A 20,831-nucleotide genomic window follows, 5' to 3' on the forward strand; every position below is an offset into this window, starting at 1 on the left:
AGCACGATGATGGTAATACTCCCAGAACTAGAAGTCTCCCAGAAAGATTAAAGAGTTAAAAGGGGGAGGAGCCTACAAGGGAAGTGGTATTCTGATCCAGCGAGACCTATAGGACAGGAGGCACTTAGCATGACATGAAACGTTCTTCTGCAATGGCATGGCTGGATTTTACAGCAGGGAGGCAGGAGCTCTGAGACAGACCCAGTTTCCCTGCCATTATACTACGCTGCTTTTCATAATGTAGCATGCCGGCATCCTGTTTTTTGTAATGAAAAGAATGTCAGCAGTCTTCAGCAGTATACATTTGTCCACACTATGCATAGATGTGGATACATTTCTTCTTGAGCAAATCAAAGCCAAAGCCCAGAGGTCCTTATAACCAAGGTTATTCAATTGCTTGTATTGATAAAATTATGTTTTTTTTGTATACATTTTATCGATACAAACAATGTTTAAACCAAGGAATGCAGACAAAGCTCTGACAAAAACCGATGATGGAACAAACCCTGTAATGTGGTCCAAGGTTTAAAATGTGTCAGCAGTAACCTTTTCATTCAAACGGGGAGAATGCGTCTTCTGTTGTTATTGGCTGTTTCCAGGGACATTTGCGTTTAAGGCGTTCTGTTCTTTACATTTGCCCTTTCTGTATGTTAGAAACTTTCAGTTGCACTGCAGTATGCCTGCCATACTAATCGGTTTAGTGCAGCTGAAAGTTTATAACAACAGAAAGGGCAAAACTGAAGAACGCAACGCCTTAAATGTAAAGTCCAAGGCCCCTGGAAACATTCAATCATCCAATCACAGCACAGGAGGCTTCTTCCTGTCTGAGAGAAAAGGTTAGACATTGTCTAATTCTAGTGAGTGTTTGAGAAGATGGCGAAAAAACCCAAATTGGACCATCGTGTCCAAAAACAAAATATAGGCGAGAGAAAGCAAGTCACACCCAACATGAGAGGAACAGGAACTCCGTTGGCCAAGAACATTTCGATTTTTATCCTGTATTTCTAAAGGTCGTACTTCTTCACAATACTACTTCATCAAATCATTGACAGATGGGAGCAGGCGGAAAAAAAAACGCTGAATAAATAATCTGATTCCGAAAGTGGCTTTCCAACAAAGGAAGACGGAGAAATTGAATTTAACAATCTCGGTCGTGCCGGTTCTGAATTACCCTGCTGCCGAAAGCTGGACCCGGTCCACCGTAGGGGCTCGGCCGGGGCCTGCGCGTTCGGCTGAACACGCGCCACCTGGACGGCGAGTTCAGAGGCTCCCGTGTGCCACGCTCGCGGCAGTTTACCTCCCCTCCGAGGCCGTGTCTGTCCCCGCTAATGGGCGCAACCGGATTAGCTACCCGCTCTCGTTACAACAGTGATCGAATTTCCTAACTGAATTCCAGCCAGGCATTTATTTATTTATTTTTTGTCTTTTTTTTCGTTGCCCGCTGTAAAATCCAGCTATGCCAGCTTGAGAATTGAGCAGAGCCAAGCTGATCATAAAGCTGGTCTAGCTGGGTATGAGCTGGTCAACCAGCATGTCCAAGCTGGTCAACCAGCATGTCCAAGCTGGTCATGAAGCTGGTCAACCAGCTACCAGTTGTTTCAAATCATAGTTTCAGCTGGGAGCTAGTCAAACTGGGAGCTGGTCTGGATGGTCAACCAGTTAAACCATGTCCAGCGGGGGGCTGGTCTGAACTGGTCAACCAGCTAGCAGCTGTTTCAAAACCTAGCTTGAACTGGTCAAACCATGTCGAGCTGGGAGCTGGTCTGGACTGGTCAACCGGCTAAACCATGACGAACTGGGAGCTGGTCTGGACTGCTCAACCAGCAAAACAGCTGTTTCAAAACCTAGCTTCAGCTGTTTGTTTTTCAGCTGGGTGGAAAAGGGACTCACTGGCCACCTCCAGCGAGGCGTTGCGGCTGACCGCCTCCCCCAGGTAGTTCCTGGCGACGCAGACGTAGACGCCCTCGTCGGGCTTGCTCCTGCGGCCGTGGACGATGCGCAGGAAGAACAGGGAGCCGCTGGGGAGGAGCATCCGGTGGGAGCGGGGGTCCTCCCGGTCCGTCTCCACCCTCTCCCCGTCCTTGTACCACTCCACCGTGGGGCTGGGCCGCCCCTCCGCCTTGCAGTTGAGGGTGGCCGGCTCGCCCTTCGACACGATGAGGTCGGAGGGGTGCTCCACGATCCTGGGGGGCGAGTCCTCTAGCCGCGGGCGGGACCCTGCGAGAGGAAGGGGAGGAGGAAGAGGAGGTCAGTCCATTCCAAAAGTAGTCGACTAGTCGGACACTTCTTTTGTCGACTAGTCGGACCTTTCTTTTGTCGACTAGTCGACTAGTCGGACGCTTCTATTGCCGACTAGTCGACTAGTCGGACGCTTCTTTTGGATGCACGTGAATGGGCACATTCACAGGGCGTGGCTATATATATTTGCTGTGTTTGTATATTTGCAGTGTTTCTCGTTAATTAACTATGGTCCGCAACAGTTAAGTTTGTTCTTCCACAGTCTCAAAATACACTCAATTTATTAGGTAGACCTGTACACCAGCTTGTTAATGCAAATACTTAATCAGCCAATCATGTGGCAGCAACTAAATGCATGCAGACATGGTCAAGAGGTTCAGCTGTTTTTCAGACCAAATGACAGAATGGGGATCCTGCGTCAAATGCCTCTTAGTGAATAGGCAGAAGACATAATAAATCTAAAAATCTATTAAATAAAGTGCTCACTGAGTTTATGTTTTGCTTTCATTATAAACTAAAAAGATCACTGTGTACTTTGCGCCGTTGCTCCAGAAAGTCTCCTGTCAGGATTATATTTTCACTAAATCTGATTTAGCATGCAGTGTCACTGCAACATTTTCAGATTCCAAACACTTGAAATAAACCAACACAACACGAAACAGCTTTTACTTCATTTATTTGATGGCTCAAGTGTAGGCTCAAGCGTCTTACAAGTTGATACAATGGCAAGGGGTTTATGATTGGACGTTTCAGCCGCAAAATTCTTCACGAATATAGCCTCTCAATTTTCCTCTCAAAAGGGCACCAATTTCATGCATTTAACTGTTAAGATGCATGACATTTCCGAAAGGAAGTCTCACGCCAAAATCCTGTGGGGAAACACCGATTTGCATTACTTTTGTAGCTGTCGTTAATTTTCATTCATTCATTTTTGGTAAATACAATAACAGGGTGCTGTAAAGCAGTTTTTCTAGGTTGGTGTGCCTGTTTCTTACTTTGAGCACCTTTCCCAAAACATCATACTGTGTTACCTTTCTGCGTTATCTCTCCGGGATCAAACTGTGTAATCACTGAAGGTTCACTCAGCACAGCCTTTATTGATGAATAGAAAGAATGAGAAGACAGGATTTTCTTCCAATTACCCCTGTCATCTGAGGTAACTGTGAATGACGCTGACTCTATGAGAGGTGACCAACAAACACAGATGAATGAACCGATACCAATCTGCCCTTCGTGCTGTTGAACAATGATTGGATGTGGCTTCTGCAAAGTAGACTTGACACTCTTTACCACTAGGTTCATATTGTTACAAACTCCGTTAACAGTAAGTACAACAGAAGAAGAGTACAGCCCTGATATCCACCAATGCATGAGGGGGCAATTTGCAAATACGCTAAACTCCAACATCTACTGCGAAGCTTGGTGGAGGTGTGAAATCCTGTCGCACAGTGGAGTGAAATCTCAGAACATGACCTCATACTTTTTGGCCAACAACACACCTGCCAGTGGACTCGATGACAAGTGCTTCACTGCTTTCAGGAAAAGGAAAAAAAAATCTGGTACATCACAAAGTGTTCTCACACCAGCAAAACGCGCATGAGTCTGACGTAATATAAACAAAGCACTTTTAAAACCTAACACTGCCATAAATATATTGTCATACATGAGTCCTTAGCGGAACAGTTCAACCATTATGATAATGATGATGATTATTGTCATCATCACAGTATATTATTACATTACATGTCATTTGGCCGATGCTTTTATCCAAATAGACTTACAGTTGACTAGACTAAGCTCAAGCCTCAACGGCTGTGCGGATCTTATTGTGGCTACACCGAGATTGGAGCCACCGACCTTGTAGGTCCCAGTCATTTACCTTAACCACTCCGCTACAGGCCCGCCCTACAGTAGCGAAGTGGTGGCTGTGAAACACCGACTGCGGTCTGAGCTGAGCATTGTGGGTATTTGGTAGAGTATGCTACATCTGCTCCGGCCAGCTACAGCCGCAGTTAGCGAGATAGCTCGGCGGCTCCGGAGACCAGCCTAGTCATCCTCCTCCAGGGCACAGAGGAACTCACACACACTGAGGAAAGCGCCGGAACTGACCCACCGCGACCCAAACGACTACTCTGGAAATAAACACCGCGCTCCTGAGAGGCTGTGTGGGAGAGACGGACAGGAAAGAATAAAGGGGGGGGAAAAAAAGATATTGCCGCAAAGAGTTGGGAGAATCGGCAACTTTATTTGATTTTCTGTAACGGGCAATAAAACGTGGCTGGAGTCGTTGAGTCTTTCAAGGGAAGACTAAGGACGGAATTAAAAAACCGAGCCGTTGTGAGCGGTCCTTCAACTGGGTCGTGGCTGTGATCTGCTGCGGAATTACGCTCTGTAACGGTGGGGAAATGTGGCTGACCAGATGTCCGCAGTGGTGGGAAATTACACCCAGACTCTGAGAAAACCAACCAGCGAGGGACAGAATGCAATAATCCTGCTTCTGAGAGAGAGAGAGAGTAAAAACAGGTTTCGTGCTTGCAGTTATGAACAAGGCAAACAGATACACAAAGGTGCTGGAGAGTGTGTGTGTGTGTGTGTGTGTGTGTGTGCGCGCGCATTGCGTTGTGTGTGTGTGTGCATGTGTGTGTGTGTGCGTGTATGCACATGCGTGTGTGTGGGTGCGTGTGTGTGGGTTGGGGGTGGGGGCTAAGCAAGTAGAAGCTAAAAATAAATATTATTTGATGAGGGCAGTGCAGACATCCTCATCTCTTTCTCCATTTACTCCATTCCATCTTTAAGGCTTGAAAACCCTCTTTTGAATGTCACTCATAAAAATCCACACATCCACAGTAACAACAAGCACAGTACACCAGGAAAGACAGGACAGCACAGTGAGGGAACATTACTTCAATCAGCCATCACTCACGTAACTGTGTGAGAGTGGGGCAAAGGAGTGGGGGAGGCTAACACCCCAAAACTGGGTGAACCTCAGGAACCACTCTGCCTCAAAGAGCCACAGCAGCAGGCTTTTACACTCTACGTGGGCCGGTATTCTCTTCGGAGGCAAACAGAACATCGCTGTTCTGTCATGTAGCACATCCACGTGACGCATGTCACTCTCGCTCGCCGGCGATCAATAGATACAGGCCTACTCTAACAGAGGGTCGGGGGGCGAGGAGCACTTGTTTCCTGGAAATACACCGCAGACTCCATCCAGACACCTGCTAGCTATAAGGTGAGGTCATCCATTTTATGCAAACAAGCTCCCCACTGGCTCCAGTCTCATCTGCACGAGTCTGTCCACAAGCGTTCAGCCTTATTGAGGCGTACAAGAGGTCCAAACTGAAATATGCACATGAAATATTCACCGAACACACACGGTGGTGACAGGACTCAAGTTCATTTTTTTATGTGACTTCTGTACTTTTTATTAGCAACACAAACAGCATGACATCGTGTTAGATGGTGGCAATGGCAGCCATCTGGCTATCTACTAGTTGCAATTATTTATTTGTTTTTGAAGATCAGATAGATATGGATGTGGATAAAGCCAAATAGCAGACAAATATTTTTGCTCAACATCAAATTTTCATAACAAATGACCGTCTTTGACTTTTTTACCTGCAGTCCTGACTTATGAACATAATTTCCATGGCAACGGGTGCCACAATCCTCAGAGAGGCTGTGGGTCAATTAACCGGTTGCTTTTTCTACGGAACACAATAGAGGTATAATTTTTGAGATGCTCAGTCTCGCTTTGTCTTCCGGGTGGTGGTGCTTACGTTAGCCTCTCTTTTTCCCTAGTTCTAGTGGTGAATGCTTACCAGGCGAAAACCACTTTTGAAAGTTGCCTTTAGCTAAACGCATCTACCAATTTACTATTTACAATGTAGTAAATAGTCATTTGGTCGATACCTTTAGCAAAACAGTAGACAATCTAATGCAGTACACAATCTAATGCCGTAGGACAGCGATGGGTCAACAGTAGGCCTGGGGGTAGATTTTGTATTGGCAGAGATACAGAATCGATCTGCAGATAAACAAAAGAAGAACCGGTAGACGGGGAGAACGGGGGGCGGGGGGAGGATTAGAACAACAGTGAGTGAGACACCATAGCCATAAATGACAAACAGAAAAACTGAAAATGCCATTTTTATCTTTCACCTGCAATTATTAATGAACCTATTCTCTCTTCCCAGGGGGTAGCAAAACACCCGTAGGGCTGTGCGTTTGTCTGAGCCTCAACTTAATTAGAAAGTTGTTTTCTCAATCTTTTTTTTGTTAATGCTAATTTCGCTAATGCCTAGTGGATAGTAATGAAGAACAGCTCTTGCAAAGAGCTGCGTTTATCGCCGCTGTCCTAACCTAACCGTAGTTAGTGCTTCTCAGGCCTATCTCCTCATTTGCTGGTGCCTGGGAATTGAGTTGCAAATGTGACCTTACTTTCTCTGAGTTTAATTGGGGAGTAAAAAAGGGTTGGATGCCTCAACACTATCCAGCACTATCCAGTCCTTATGCCATCAATGGCAACAAAAGGGTACTTTCAAGGCAGCAGACGCAAGGCCATAAAGCAATAAAGTATTTATGGCGGCTCTGAGTCAAAAGATGGCCACTATTTATGAAAAAATAATTATTATATAGCTTATTTGTCACTTTATTCACTGGAGGTCTCTTTGACGAGGGACAAAGGGACGGGTCTCTTGAATGGATTAACGAAATCGTCCAGGCTTCACATTTTGCGACTACATAACAGCGAATTCCTGGGCTCGTAAAGCAGCCTGGGTGAATCCGGACCACATCTGTGCATGAGAATGAGCGCACAGCACAGTGTCTAACGCTCAGAGTCAGCTTTTTATAACCCGCTTTATGGGAGGGAAAACCGCTTATTGTGACTGCACTTAACAAGACGCGTGCACGCTGTCGTGAACGTGAACGCCGGAACGCTCTGCGAAAGCTTACAGCCCGTTCGCCTTCCAATACCGCTCTGAGATGGAAAACAGAGAACCCGGAGACTTCTTTATTATTTTCTCCGTAAAAAAAAGAGAGATTGGAATATGTCGGGAGCACTTTAAATTCCGACTTGCTCATCTTAATAAGACAAAGGAACAAGGAACGAGGGGTAAATTATTCAGTTCGCCCATTTTCAAAAGGAGAAAGATGAAATGCATACTGTAGGCCCATTGGCCGGGCGGACTTCATCCTAAAAGCCCAACGCCTCCACTCCGTGTCACAGACATCCACCTCGTCAAAGTCGAATAAAAGAGCAACTTTCTCCCTCCTGTCAAGAAGACACAAGTCTTCAAGCGAGCCGAGTGTGCTAAAAGGCAGTGCCTCCTTGTGGACAGGATCGATTCTCCCCTTTAAAAAGCGAGGGTTGGAGCAGAAGGGCAGGGGCGTTTTTCCAAACGGCTCGGCGCGGTTTAAATTGCTCGCAGGGCGCTGTGGAAAGCCACGGCCTCGCAGAATTAAAAGCTGTAAGCCCCTCAGACGAGATATTCTGTCACGCCGTGGGTAAGCACTTAGGAAGCAGCCGAAACGCGGGCCTAAAATGGCCGCCCATCAGTCGGACGGACAGAAAAGCCGTTTACACAGCCCAAACGGCGGTGGGCTCTGTCGATATTACTTTGTGTTGCATTAACGCAGATTTCCCCGCTCCGCGAGACTCCGTCCTGCTTCAGAGGGTCAAAAGTGCAGCGTATTTACCGCCGTCTGGCTCAGGCTATTTCCACGAGGGCGCGAATCGCGTTCGAATAAAAGCGGCGCAAGATCCGACCTTCAATCCTCTCTCAGAAAAATTGCAATTTGAAGGATTCCATCTGCGGACAGAATAAAAATATATATATTATGAATTCTGCCATCAGGTTATTACTTAATGGCTTAGCGGACAATGGCCTTACCCACAGCTCAGAGTTTATACGTCTGCCGTCCTTTTATGTGGTTGGCCATTTGGTGAGGCAGTTTAGCTGAAGTGCTCTGAAAGAGGTACTGCGGTGGTGAAACTTGAAGCTAAGCAACTGCCACTGCGACACACTGACACTGCAGATATTACTGTCGGGGCTTTGGGGACGAGAGAGGAACATGGCTGGCATGTGGCTTATATTCGCCATCAAGTCTAAGACCGCATCTCTGCTGGACAGCAGCATCCGCAGCCCTGGCCAAGGCTTGCAGCGCTCGCGCTGATTGGACGGCAGTTTTGGGAAATGTATCACATTTGATCGCATAACGACATCACACATTCAACTCAGACTGGTGCTCCACAGACTGTATGTGTGAATGCGTATGCACACATAGACACAGACTGACACACGCACAAACACACACAGACTGAGACACACACAAACACACACAGACTGAGACACACACAAACACACACAGACTGAGACACACACAAACACACACAGACTGAGACACACACAAACACACACACAAACACACACAGACTGAGACACGCACAAACACACACAGACTGACACACGCACAAACACACACAGACTGAGACACGCACAAACATACACAGACTGAGACACGCACAAACACACACAGACTGAGACACACACAAACACACACAGACTGAGACACACACAAACACACACAGACTGAGACACAAAAACACACACAGACTGAGACACGCACAAACACACACAGACTGAGACACACAAACACACACAGACTGAGACACGCACAAACATACACAGACTGAGACACGCACAAACACACACAGACTGAGACACAAAAACACACACAGACTGAGACACACACAAACACACACAGACTGAGACACACACAAACACACACAGACTGAGACACACACAAACACACACAGACTGAGACACACACAAACACACACAGACTGAGAGACGCACAAACACACACACAAACACACACAGACTGAGACACGCACAAACACACACAGACTGACACACGCACAAACACACACAGACTGAGACACGCACAAACACACACAGACTGAGACACACACAAACACACAAAGACTGAGACACGCACAAACACACACAGACTGAGACACACACAAACACACAAAGACTGAGACACGCACAAACACACACAGACTGAGACACACACAAACACACACAGACTGAGACACACACAAACACACAAAGACTGAGACACGCACAAACACACACGGACTGAGACACACACAAACACACACAGACTGAGAGACGCACAAACACACACACAAACACACACAGACTGAGACACACACAAACACACACAGACTGAGACACACACAAACACACACAGGCTGAGACACACACAAACACACACAGACTGAGACACGCACAAACACACACAGACTGAGACACACACAAACACACACAGACTGAGACACACACAAACACACACAGACTGAGACACACACAAACACACACAGACTGAGACACACACAAACACACACAGACTGCGACACGCACAAACACACACAGACTGAGACACGCACAAACACACACAGACTGAGACACACACAAACACACACAGACTGAGAGACGCACAAACACACACACAAACACACACAGACTGAGACACACACAAACACACACAGGCTGAGACACGCACAAACACACACAGACTGAGACACGCACAAACATACACAGACTGAGACACGCACAAACACACACGGACTGAGACACACACAAACACACAAAGACTGAGACACGCACAAACACACACGGACTGAGACACACACAAACACACACAGACTGAGAGACGCACAAACACACACACAAACACACACAGACTGAGACACACACAAACACACACAGACTGAGACACACACAAACACACACAGGCTGAGACACACACAAACACACACAGACTGAGACACGCACAAACACACACAGACTGAGACACACACAAACACACACAGACTGAGACACACACAAACACACACAGACTGAGACACGCACAAACACACACGGACTGAGACACACACAAACACACACAGACTGAGAGACGCACAAACACACACACAAACACACACAGACTGAGACACACACAAACACACACAGACTGAGACACACACAAACACACACAGACTGAGACACACACAAACACACACAGACTGCGACACGCACAAACACACACAGACTGAGACACGCACAAACACACACAGACTGAGACACACACAAACACACACAGACTGAGAGACGCACAAACACACACACAAACACACACAGACTGAGACACACACAAACACACACAGACTGAGACACACACAAACACACACAGGCTGAGACACGCACAAACACACACAGACTGAGACACGCACAAACACACACAGACTGAGACACGCACAAACACACACAGACTGAGACACACACAAACACACACAGACACAGACACACACACGCACGCACTGACAACATCCTGTATGCGCTCAACGCCCACAAGCAAACACGTTCTGTCATCCACACACACGTAAATGCACAGTACACACACACAAATGTACAGTACACACACACATGAATGTACAGTACACACACAAACACACACATAGATGTACGGTAGACACACACACACACAGAACAGTCCCGTGAACATCCAGTCTGACTGCAGAGTGTGTCAGAGGGTGCGGCTCGGCTCCAGAGCAAGAGAAGGGAGAGTGGGCTTCAGGAGCTCGGAGCGTTTGGAGACAGGTGCTGTGTGGATACACAGGGAAGGCAGGACAGACGTCTCACACTATCAAAGCACTGTTCCGACTGTCTCTACCGCAGGCACATTTCTAAACCCGCTTTTGTGAAGCACACCTCCTGCGGCGTTGAGGGACTACTGGGTAAAATTAAGACTAAAAAGTATTTGTCAAAAATAAAATTGTTCCCTGCCTTACTGTAATCATTGACACATACCGGAAGGAGGGGGGGTGAAGAATCTTTGAAAAGGGATTGTGAGCACATCACATGTGACAGTATGAAAAGGAAAACCAGGCCTGGAGACACAGAGCGTTAAATCTGCGCTTCCATATTTCATATTCTATATTTCCACAAAGGCGGACATAATGTGTATTCATTTTAATTCATCTTTAATTTGCATTTGAGTCACTGGCATAAATCTGGATGACAAACGGCCTATTAATTTGGTCCACCAATAACTGCCTACATATCTCCACAACATGATCCACTGGGAGTAGATAACAAATGATGATTGATTAATTCCATTTATAAAATCAGACGATGTCTTCAAGATAACAGGTCCTTAAGGCAATTTAGAGTGATTAAGAGGCACTGATATATCCATATTGTATTTTGGATAGTGTTATATTTGAATATTATCTGGCTCACCAAGGCTGAATAGCTAAAACAGAACACATATTTATTCAGATAGCACTGTGCACAACTTCAGTGTAAATAATGACTTGCACTGGAAAAAAGTTTTGCCCTTTCAGGAAGAATAATATCACTTAATTATCTAACATTTTATGCAGGGATATTGGCCTCCAGTTCAATAATAATAATAAAGAACATAAATCACAATTGGTTTTGATAATTAAAACCTATTATAATAGAACTTAATTTAAACAAAAATAATTTAGTAGATAAAGTTGAAAAATGCACAGCATCTGATTTAACTATCCAAAGTGGCAGGTTTTTATTTGTGCAACGTCTCCGCCGACCTTTTCGAAACACGAAATGGCAAGGATATAAGATAACCAAAGTAATATCAAATTAATGGTGTGCAAAACCATACCCTTCGTGATTAGTTTAGTTTGGGCTTTCACTGAGATGAGTAAAGGTGGTCGTTGGTATTAATATATACTGTGATGATTGATGAGTGTGAACACCTGCACGCGTATTGCCGGGAATACTAATACCCTTCATCCCTCAGATATCTGTCCATCCTAAGAATGGAGAGAGAAAGAGACACGTACACACATATAAAGTAATGCACACACACACACACAGAACAACATCAACCCATACACCCACACAAGCCTGTGTTGTGTTCATTTAGATGGTTTTACTGCTACTTTTGTTTGCCTATGTAAACTGTGTAAGCTGTGTATACTTTATTACTAGCATTGTGTTTCCGAAAACTATTTTATATATATATATAATCCTTTGTCATCAGATTAATCTACAAGATCCAAGGTCTTTTCTCTGTGGTCATTCCTAGCACTTGAAACTGTACTTCTTTCAGCGCACTAGTCCCTCATTATGGGAATGCACTTTGTTGAACTGCATGTTGCTCTGGATAAGAGCGTCTGCCAAATACCTGTACTGTAATGTAATGCTTACAAACACTGACACACAAATAGACAGAAGCACACACATTCATTAGCTAAGAGACGGTTATTCAACCATTTCGACTGAGAAATTAATTAAAGTTAGGGTTAAACAAAAACCATAATTTGCCAGGATACACATTTCTGAGGTGCTGACAGCCATGGCATTATCCCAAAGCAATATTATCATTAACTCTGTGCAAGCTCCCGGCTAAAATCTTTTCCAGAATGTTCTGTCTTCTGTTCAGCCAACCAGTAGGCAGTTTCAGACAACCTGACTGTCATACTTCATTAGAAAGGGGATGCATATAATGCATATTGAATGTAGACCTATTCTGTTTCTTCCCAGTGCTAGGCAGGTCTTTGTTCAGCAGGTTATGTAAGCTTAATGTAATGTAACTAGCAATAACACACTTTGCCAGCCGAATTAAACCTGCTATTTGCCTACTTGTTGCACCAAGGCATCTTCCATGACATCATCTTGTGGTTGACAAGGCTCTCATATTTGAATGGCCTCACCATATAAATATTACCAGTACCACCATGATACAGTAACTGGCTACAGTGGCAACAGAGTAGTACAGTGTGCAACCTAGCAACCACAGCCATACATGTTTGTTTACGTGTGGCATCTTTATGTAATTTCCATATCAGAGGAACACCCACACCATCCCATAAAAAGTGTGGATCAAAGATGTTACATTCCATTAATGGCATTTGGCAGACACTCTTATCCAGAGCAACGTACAGTTGATTAGACTACGCAGGAGATAATCCTCCCCTGGAGCAATGCAGGGTTAAGGGCTGTGCGGATCTTATTGTGGCTACACCGGGGATCGAACCACTGACCCTGCGTGTCCCAGTCGTGTACCTTAACCACTACACTACAGGCCACCCTGTCTTTTCCATATTAGAGGAACACCCACATATCCCATAAAAAGTGTGGGTCAAAGATGTTAACTGTGTTATCACGTGTGAACTGTCACATCACGTGTGAACTGTCACTGATATTAAAATTTAACATTGAAGAGATTAGAAGATTTTTGTGTTTCCTTTTTGTACAGTGATTATCACCTTACATCCATTTCGTATCCAAGCTGCATCCATTTCAGCTCAAAGTTGTTTCCGATTCTTTTTTAACCCTTTTGCGTTTTTCCTCAGAAGAAAGCATGCTTATTTATCTGTGTTCTTTTCCAAAATACTGACATGAAAAGTTCCCCCAAGCACTTTGCCTTGAGGGGAATAAAAAGAGAGCGTGAATCTGTTTACATTACTTCACTTACAGTATTTACTGTAACTGAGGAGAAAGCAGTCAATATTAAAGTGAAATTGTGAAATACACAGCTTTTAATAAGTAAAGTACACAAGGCATTGTTGCTGGAATTGTAACTTTTTCAGAAAAACACAAAAGAGCCAGACCTGGGTCAAATATGTAACTGTTTTGGATTCACATACTTTTTTGGGCTCAATTGATCTTGCAGGCCAGTTCTGACATGCACATTCCTGGACCCAAATTAATGAAACCCAGTTCTGCTCCTACTGGATGCATAGCTGAGCATGTTACATTAACTACAGCTTTACTTCTAATTACTTCAATTTCATGATAGCCCCTCCAAAACATTCACACATTGTGAGCAAGAACTAGGTGCCCTGCGGATCAAATACATAATTGTTTTGGATTCAAATACTCGTCTCAATTGATCTTTGGGGCGACATCAGCTCAGGAGGAGGTCGTCTGGCAGTCAGAGGGCTGCCACTTCCTTCCCCGCCATGGGTGCATCGACGTGTTCAAAACACCTAACCCCCAATTTCTCCTGAAGAGCTGATTGGCACTTTGCATGGCAGCCTTTCACTGTTGATGTGTGTGAGTATGTGAGTGTGTGTGTACGTGAAAGGGTGAATGAGAGGCATCAATTGTAAAGCGCTTTGGATAAAAGCTACACTCAGAGGCTTTTATCCGTTTCCGAAGCCCATATAAAATAATAATAATTTAATTGGAAGAAAGATGACAGGAAGTCATGTAAAAAAAAAGTTTACTTCCTGCCATTGGTCAGAAGCGAGAGGTTCCAACCATAAGCCAAACCCTAGACTGAATGCAGAACCACGTCAACTTGCATGACGTACACAACCATACGTGCATTCTACCCATGGTAGCGATATGTCCATTAAACGGCAAAAACAATTTGCTGAAATTGTAATAACACTATTCCTTATAGCTCCAGTTTCATAGTGGACGTTGATCTAAGACCCCCACAGGAATGGGGCAGGGGCAGGGGAGGAGACCGGCTGGAACAGCGCCTTCGCTGGGACCCTCCCGTCGCGACGGACACCCGAACCCTTAAAACCCAGCGGAACTAAGGCCCCGCCATTAAGCTGTCTGCAGCCAGAGGGCCCATCCAGCAGCTCCACAGATTGATGGCACTGCCTTTGTCAGGGGCCTCTTTCAACTCAAACAGCCTCATCTCCCGGGCTGAGGGTGCGCCAGGGCCGATAAGCTACCGCTAGCCACTGCTCATATCTGAAAGGAGACCGCCCTACAACATGTCTACCCTCAGAAAGCTGGAAAGATAATACGCCAAAAGAACAATGAGGATAAAATACAAGTACATGGGTAAAGGCACGTTTTCAAGGAAGTGAACAAGCAGGTATAGGTTTTGAGGCACACATTACAAAGTGCACCGAAAAAAGAATACTTATCGTATGTCCATGTTTTTTTTGTTTTTTTTACACAGCATTCTGACAGTTAAAAGGCGGTTTTAAATTACACTTTCCGTCTCAGCTTGAGAACATCAATTGACCAATCACGTAGCAGGCGGGACACATCTCTTAAAAGTCCTTCTAACACAGTGACAGCCGTGGCTGACAAATATTACGACAGCTGTTGCCGGGAGTATCTGCCGTCAGGAACAATTTTCGCAGCTTTAATTGGCTTACTAAAGTGAGGCCCATTATCACTGGAATACAGTGCCTATGGAAATTACAGGTGTATGAAAGAAAGACATTAATTATGACGAGACATTCCTGGACGCAAAAATGAATGAAACCCAGTTCTGCTCCTACTTAGCACGTTGCATTAACCACAGCTTCACTTCTAATTGCTTCAACTCCATTGCAGCCGATTCAATACGTTCACACGTTTTGAGCAAGAACTAGGCTAGGTAGCTTGCTGAGACACAATCTCGAAAGATCTGACTAAATGGGCCCCTCTATTTTGCCACTTACATTCTTTTTGTGTTGGGCAAAACTTACCCTAGCAACAGTAACCATGGAGGAGACCTATACCGTGGTAGACCGAGAGCACAAATCCTCTTTACAAAACTGAAGAGGCTCTCAGAGCAAGAAAAATAAACCTGGGGATATATTCAAATAGCCATCAACAGGCCCGCTGAAAGAAAGAAGCTCCATTTAAAACCACCGGGTGCACCGAAATTCAAAGGTTGGCGACGCGCAGACTAGTACGGAGTTCTCGAATATGGAAATAACTGAAAATCTGAAAGAATGATTTCGGGGCTCCTGCGGCCGTGTGGTTTCTTAACGTGAACCTGTTTAAGGTTTAATTGCGCCGGCGTCCGCCCGCAGTCAGGAATAAAGACGGGATCGTGCCAGGGGCGACGAGGCACTGCCAGCCCTGTGGGGCGGCGCATAATTGACTGGCACCCAGGGAGGGAGTGCCGCGGTCAGCAGGACTGTGCCTGTTTCATCATGCACTGCAGACCCCCTCTGATCCATTGGGCGTCTGCGCTCTGCCTGAGCCGACCACGCATTAAGCACACTCCTACGGCACGGAGACCTCGTAGCTCTACTCCAGGACGGCTGGCAGAGCGAGCTCCAGACGGGAGGGTGTGGTAGCCAGCGCTCTCCTGAACTGAGAGAGCAGCTCGCTGCGAAGAGACAGGCTGATAAATATAACCGAGCATTCGGTAAACTGTAAAAAAAAAAAATCAAACATGAAAACGGGCAAGTATTATTATGAAACAAAATTGAGGACGTTGCATAGCTGACGGTCAAAATGCAAGGAATTTAGCCATTAGTAACATCTGCGCTCGGTCTTAAAGAAATTAGGAGATTTCACACCTGATCCAAGAAGAAAGAATTGCGCAATGAAGCCCTCATTAGTAAGAGATATGATGATGTCTTCAGTTGTTACCTAGCTCTGAACTGGCCCTCATTCACAGGCATGTCAGAAAGTGACATCATGCCCAGAATGCTTGAATGAATCACCTCTGTGACATCAGCATTCCATAGCAAAAGGTAATTACAGCAGATTATGAAAAAGGAGAAATAGTGTGGACTCCAATCAATGTCATGAGAAGCCCAGAGACAACCCAGTGTGTCTCCAAGCACAAAATAATAATAATAATTTTTTTTTTAACAGATACCAGACCAGAACGACATTCTCATTCTCAAGGCGACATTGGCTCAGGAGCTAAGTGCAGTCGTCTGGAGGGTTGCCAGTTCGATCCCGCCCAGGGTGTGTTGAGGTGTCCCTAACCCCCAATTGCATGATGAGCTGATTGGTGCCTTGCATGGCAGCCAGTTGCCATTAGTTTGTGAGTGTGTGTGTGTGTGTGTGTGTGTGTGTGTGTGTGTGTGTGTGTGTGTGTGTGTGTGTGTGAACAGGTGAATGAGAAGCATAAATTGTACAGCACTTCAGATAAAAAATATATAAATGAAAACCAATTAGCAAAATGACACATCTTCCAAGACAAATTTTTTTGCAGAGGTTTGAAAACAAGTCTATGACTCATTAACCTTCAGCAGTATCAGGCATTCATCATTCATTCTTGAAAGCAGACAGAATATATTGGGTTTGAAATACATTATCGGTGTGGGAGTTTGCTTGGCTCTGATTGAAACATAGTTTTTTCTGACAAAAAAGGAAAAACTGAAATCATAAGTTGGCCATTGACAATAAAGCTAGTCAAATATTTATGTTTGGTTAAAAAACGGTAGAATGCCTTTTAGAAAGCTACAGACACAGCTCAAGATCCAAAGTCGTTTTACAGTGACCTCTACAGCATACCACTGAAAAGTAGGCCTATCCCTACACATCCAACATCAGCTAGTGCTGTTGTTCAATAACAGGAAAATGCATGCGCTGCCAAAGGTGATGATACTATCTTCAACCAGAACAAGATCAGAGCAAGATAATCGTATTTCTCTGTATGCAGGGTGGACAGCGAGGTCTGGGGTACAGAGTACACGGTTGTTTCTCTCACTCATGTCAGACCAGTGTGGTCCAATGTGAACCGCTCTAGCGCAGCCTACAGTCGGACAGATATATTGTACAGTAGTTTTGGGACAAAATGAGACGCAAGTTGAAATGTGATGCAAGTAGCCACAACGTTTCGGTTGCTCTCTTGATTATTCTATTATTTAAGACGAGACTGTTTACTCATACCGTAAATGTGGTGCTTTAAAAAGAGTTGCTCAAACAACAACTGAATGGCGATAATAATGATAATCAGGATAACGGTTACCATATGCTCTTCACAGTGTATTTCACCCAGACAAGATTAGTGAATCCTGAACTGTACAGAATTGTAAACAAGAAACCAGCCTCTATCTGATTGTCGCGATTCACTTATCTACAGTTTATTAAGAACCGCTACAGAACACAGAAACGTCGAAATCTGTGCAGAACATCCAGTCAACGACGCACAAGTTTTGATGTAGACAACAAGCGTCAGCTACTGTACTATAGCCTACTGTTAAGTGTGCGCGCGCACTAGTTCGTTCTTGTTGTGGTGGTTTAAAATTCGATATAAAACTGTTCTCGGAAGAAGAAAACAACAATGAAGGACAATTTGGAAAGAGGGGGGTGCTGGCAGCATCTGCTGTATTTTAATCGATGTGGAAGATTTCGTGGCTAATAATGGGATGCCGTCTTGCATTGCGTGGCGCCGACGACAGCTGCAATGACTGAGATTTTTCACTATTGCTTTAAAATGTGGGTATTACTCCAACGGAATATTCCCTGCTTACTCAAGCATCGCATTCAATACAGAAACAGACCATGTAGTAAAACAACGGAACCTGAGTTACAAAAAAGACAGGTTATGCGCTCTTTGCTAAATCATGTAATAAATGTTCACAATTATCGAACTTGTCCCTTGGCCATATTTATTTTCTTAAAGGTGCCGGTCTTCCCAATAGGTCTACTAATCAAACAGGTCTTCCTCTCTGAAAATGTATCTTCTTTGTAAAGCAACCACATAGGTGTTGACAGCAGATGAGCCATCCTGTGATCGAAATGACTGTCCAATAAACTGCGAAAGGGACACAGCCAACTGTACACTAAACCATGATGTGAATCCTCATTGTATTTAGAATTAAGACAACCATTTCCTTTAAACATATTCACGCAGTAGGTTATGTGATCAAACATTCGTCTAATCTCCGGTCATTTCTGCCCTGTCACACTGTTCGTGGATTCATGAAATTCAAAACTTGGCGTAGTGCTGTTGTGGAAAGTGAAGCGACATATCTATATGCCTATTTCAGCCACTGAATGTAAAGACAATTTGCCAGGTAACGCTTTTTCGCAGCATGGGCCGTACTGTCGATTTAATGAATCCCCATATGGTACCCGCCTGTTTTGAGAATATAACCCTAACAGATTCTGGATTATATATTATATTAAGACTTTTTTGCTATTGAAATAAACCGGACCGGGACATAAACGCTCTTCATTAAATACACTATTTGCATGTAATCTCAGACTATGGAACAACTAAATATATAGCGTTATGTACGTGGAGGGTGAGTCCGATCAAAATGTGGAATGGATACTTATTGATATGAAAAGTGTGTGTGTGTGTGTGTGTGTGTGTGTGTGTGTGTGTGTGTGTGTGTGTGTGTGTGTGTGTGTGTGTGTGTGTGTAAATATATACATACATCGAAAGAAATACAAAAATCTGTTCGATGCATTTTTTCCAAAGTAAATTAAAGACAGAGTCGTGCGGTTTGTCGTCATTACGCAGCACCTTTCGAATCAGGTAAACTTACCGAAAGCAGAGCAGATGAGTGCAAAAACAACAGGTATGGCACTAGAGGTGATCAGGAGCGTCATTGTATGCTCTTGGTTTGAGTGTTTTGTTTTAGGATGAATACTTTGAATTTCCCCAAAAAGTCTTTTGAGTATCCAACAGAAGCGAAAAAATAAAATCCAAATTTAGCAGGAAAGGAGCTATTCACACCCAAGGATATGATTTTTTTATGCACAAAGCCACACCGCCGAACTTTGGAAACTCCCTTCCAAACCCCGAGTCAGTTTCGGAGGCAGAGAGTCTCAGCATCACATCGGCTCCAAACACGCAGCACGCAAAGACATCCTAAAAAACATCTTCTCTTGGTCGCATATTCCAAACGTACTTTAACAACATGAAATCTATGTAGTGGGCGCGTGCTGCGCTCCAAACATTTGCTGCTGGTCTAAATCACTCATTCGTTCGTGCTGTCTCGGATGTTGAATTGCCACTACATATCCGAGGCAGAGATTGCGAGCGAGTGAATAGGGTTGACTTTCGGCCTCCGTACTCTCGCTCGCCGGTTCGATCGTTCCTGATTTGAATGAACATCGCCACGAGACCCCACTCAAGAGCGTCAATAGCACCAGACCATAAAGCCCACCCCCCGATCGCCTGTGCCAGAGCAAGCGTTGGCTTTTAAAGAGACAGAGGTTCGATGCGAGAGAGTCAGCCCTATAGAGCTGCGGTATATCGTATTGATGCGTCTATCCTTTTCATTTTAGTTCCAAGGACTTATATAGAAAACAATAAACAATAAATATCAAGTCACAATAACCTTGTTTGCGCAGAAGCATATTCAAAAGCAACGTGCGACCTTGAAGCGCAAAATGCAAATACAAAAAAAGGAAAACAAAATAAATAGAGGCCGTGAAGTGCAACACACACAGTATACATAAGCTAGTGCGTCTGGAGACGCAGGTGCAATGTCCAAAAATAAAAAAGTGGCGTCACTATACGGAAATGCTCATAGTGACCCCAGCACCATAGTATGTTTGTGTTTCACTTTAGGGCCACGGGTTTTTGCGTTTTCTTTTTGTAGGCTATTCCTGTTTTGTATTTAGAGTCAGCGTATGCACTGTTTGAAAGCAATTTGGACTACTTGCCGGCTTGATAATGTATTGCTTAGGTTACAAATCCATTTGTATTGGAGGAGTGCACATTTTTACAGCGACTACATGCATTTAATCTGCTGTAGATGCAATACCTTGGACCTGTACCACTCGCTATCTTTCAATTATGTTTTCCTTAAAATACTCCCCAAAGGAAATGATACAACACAGCATCCACAAAGATTACTTGTGTAGCATCAAAATAATTTCGACTACACA

At 44.5% G+C, this 20,831-nt stretch overlaps 1 protein-coding gene across 1 annotated transcript in view; it reads right to left on the reverse strand.

The window, feature by feature from the left end:
• Positions 1 to 20,134, reverse strand: part of zgc:77784 (uncharacterized protein LOC402947 homolog) — a 97,406-nt gene extending 77,272 nt beyond the window's left edge. Inside the window, exons 1-2 of the mRNA XM_061217016.1 lie at positions 19,481 to 20,134; positions 1,891 to 2,217 (exon numbers count right to left, since the gene is read on the reverse strand). Coding sequence (XP_061073000.1) covers positions 1,891 to 2,217; positions 19,481 to 19,544 — 391 coding nt within the window. The 5' untranslated portion in view covers positions 19,545 to 20,134. The remainder of the gene's footprint in view (positions 1 to 1,890; positions 2,218 to 19,480) is intronic.
• Between the last annotated feature and the right edge of the window lie 697 nt (positions 20,135 to 20,831).

This window comes from Conger conger, chromosome 13, assembly GCF_963514075.1.
Source record: "Conger conger chromosome 13, fConCon1.1, whole genome shotgun sequence".
NCBI lineage: Eukaryota > Metazoa > Chordata > Actinopteri > Anguilliformes > Congridae > Conger > Conger conger.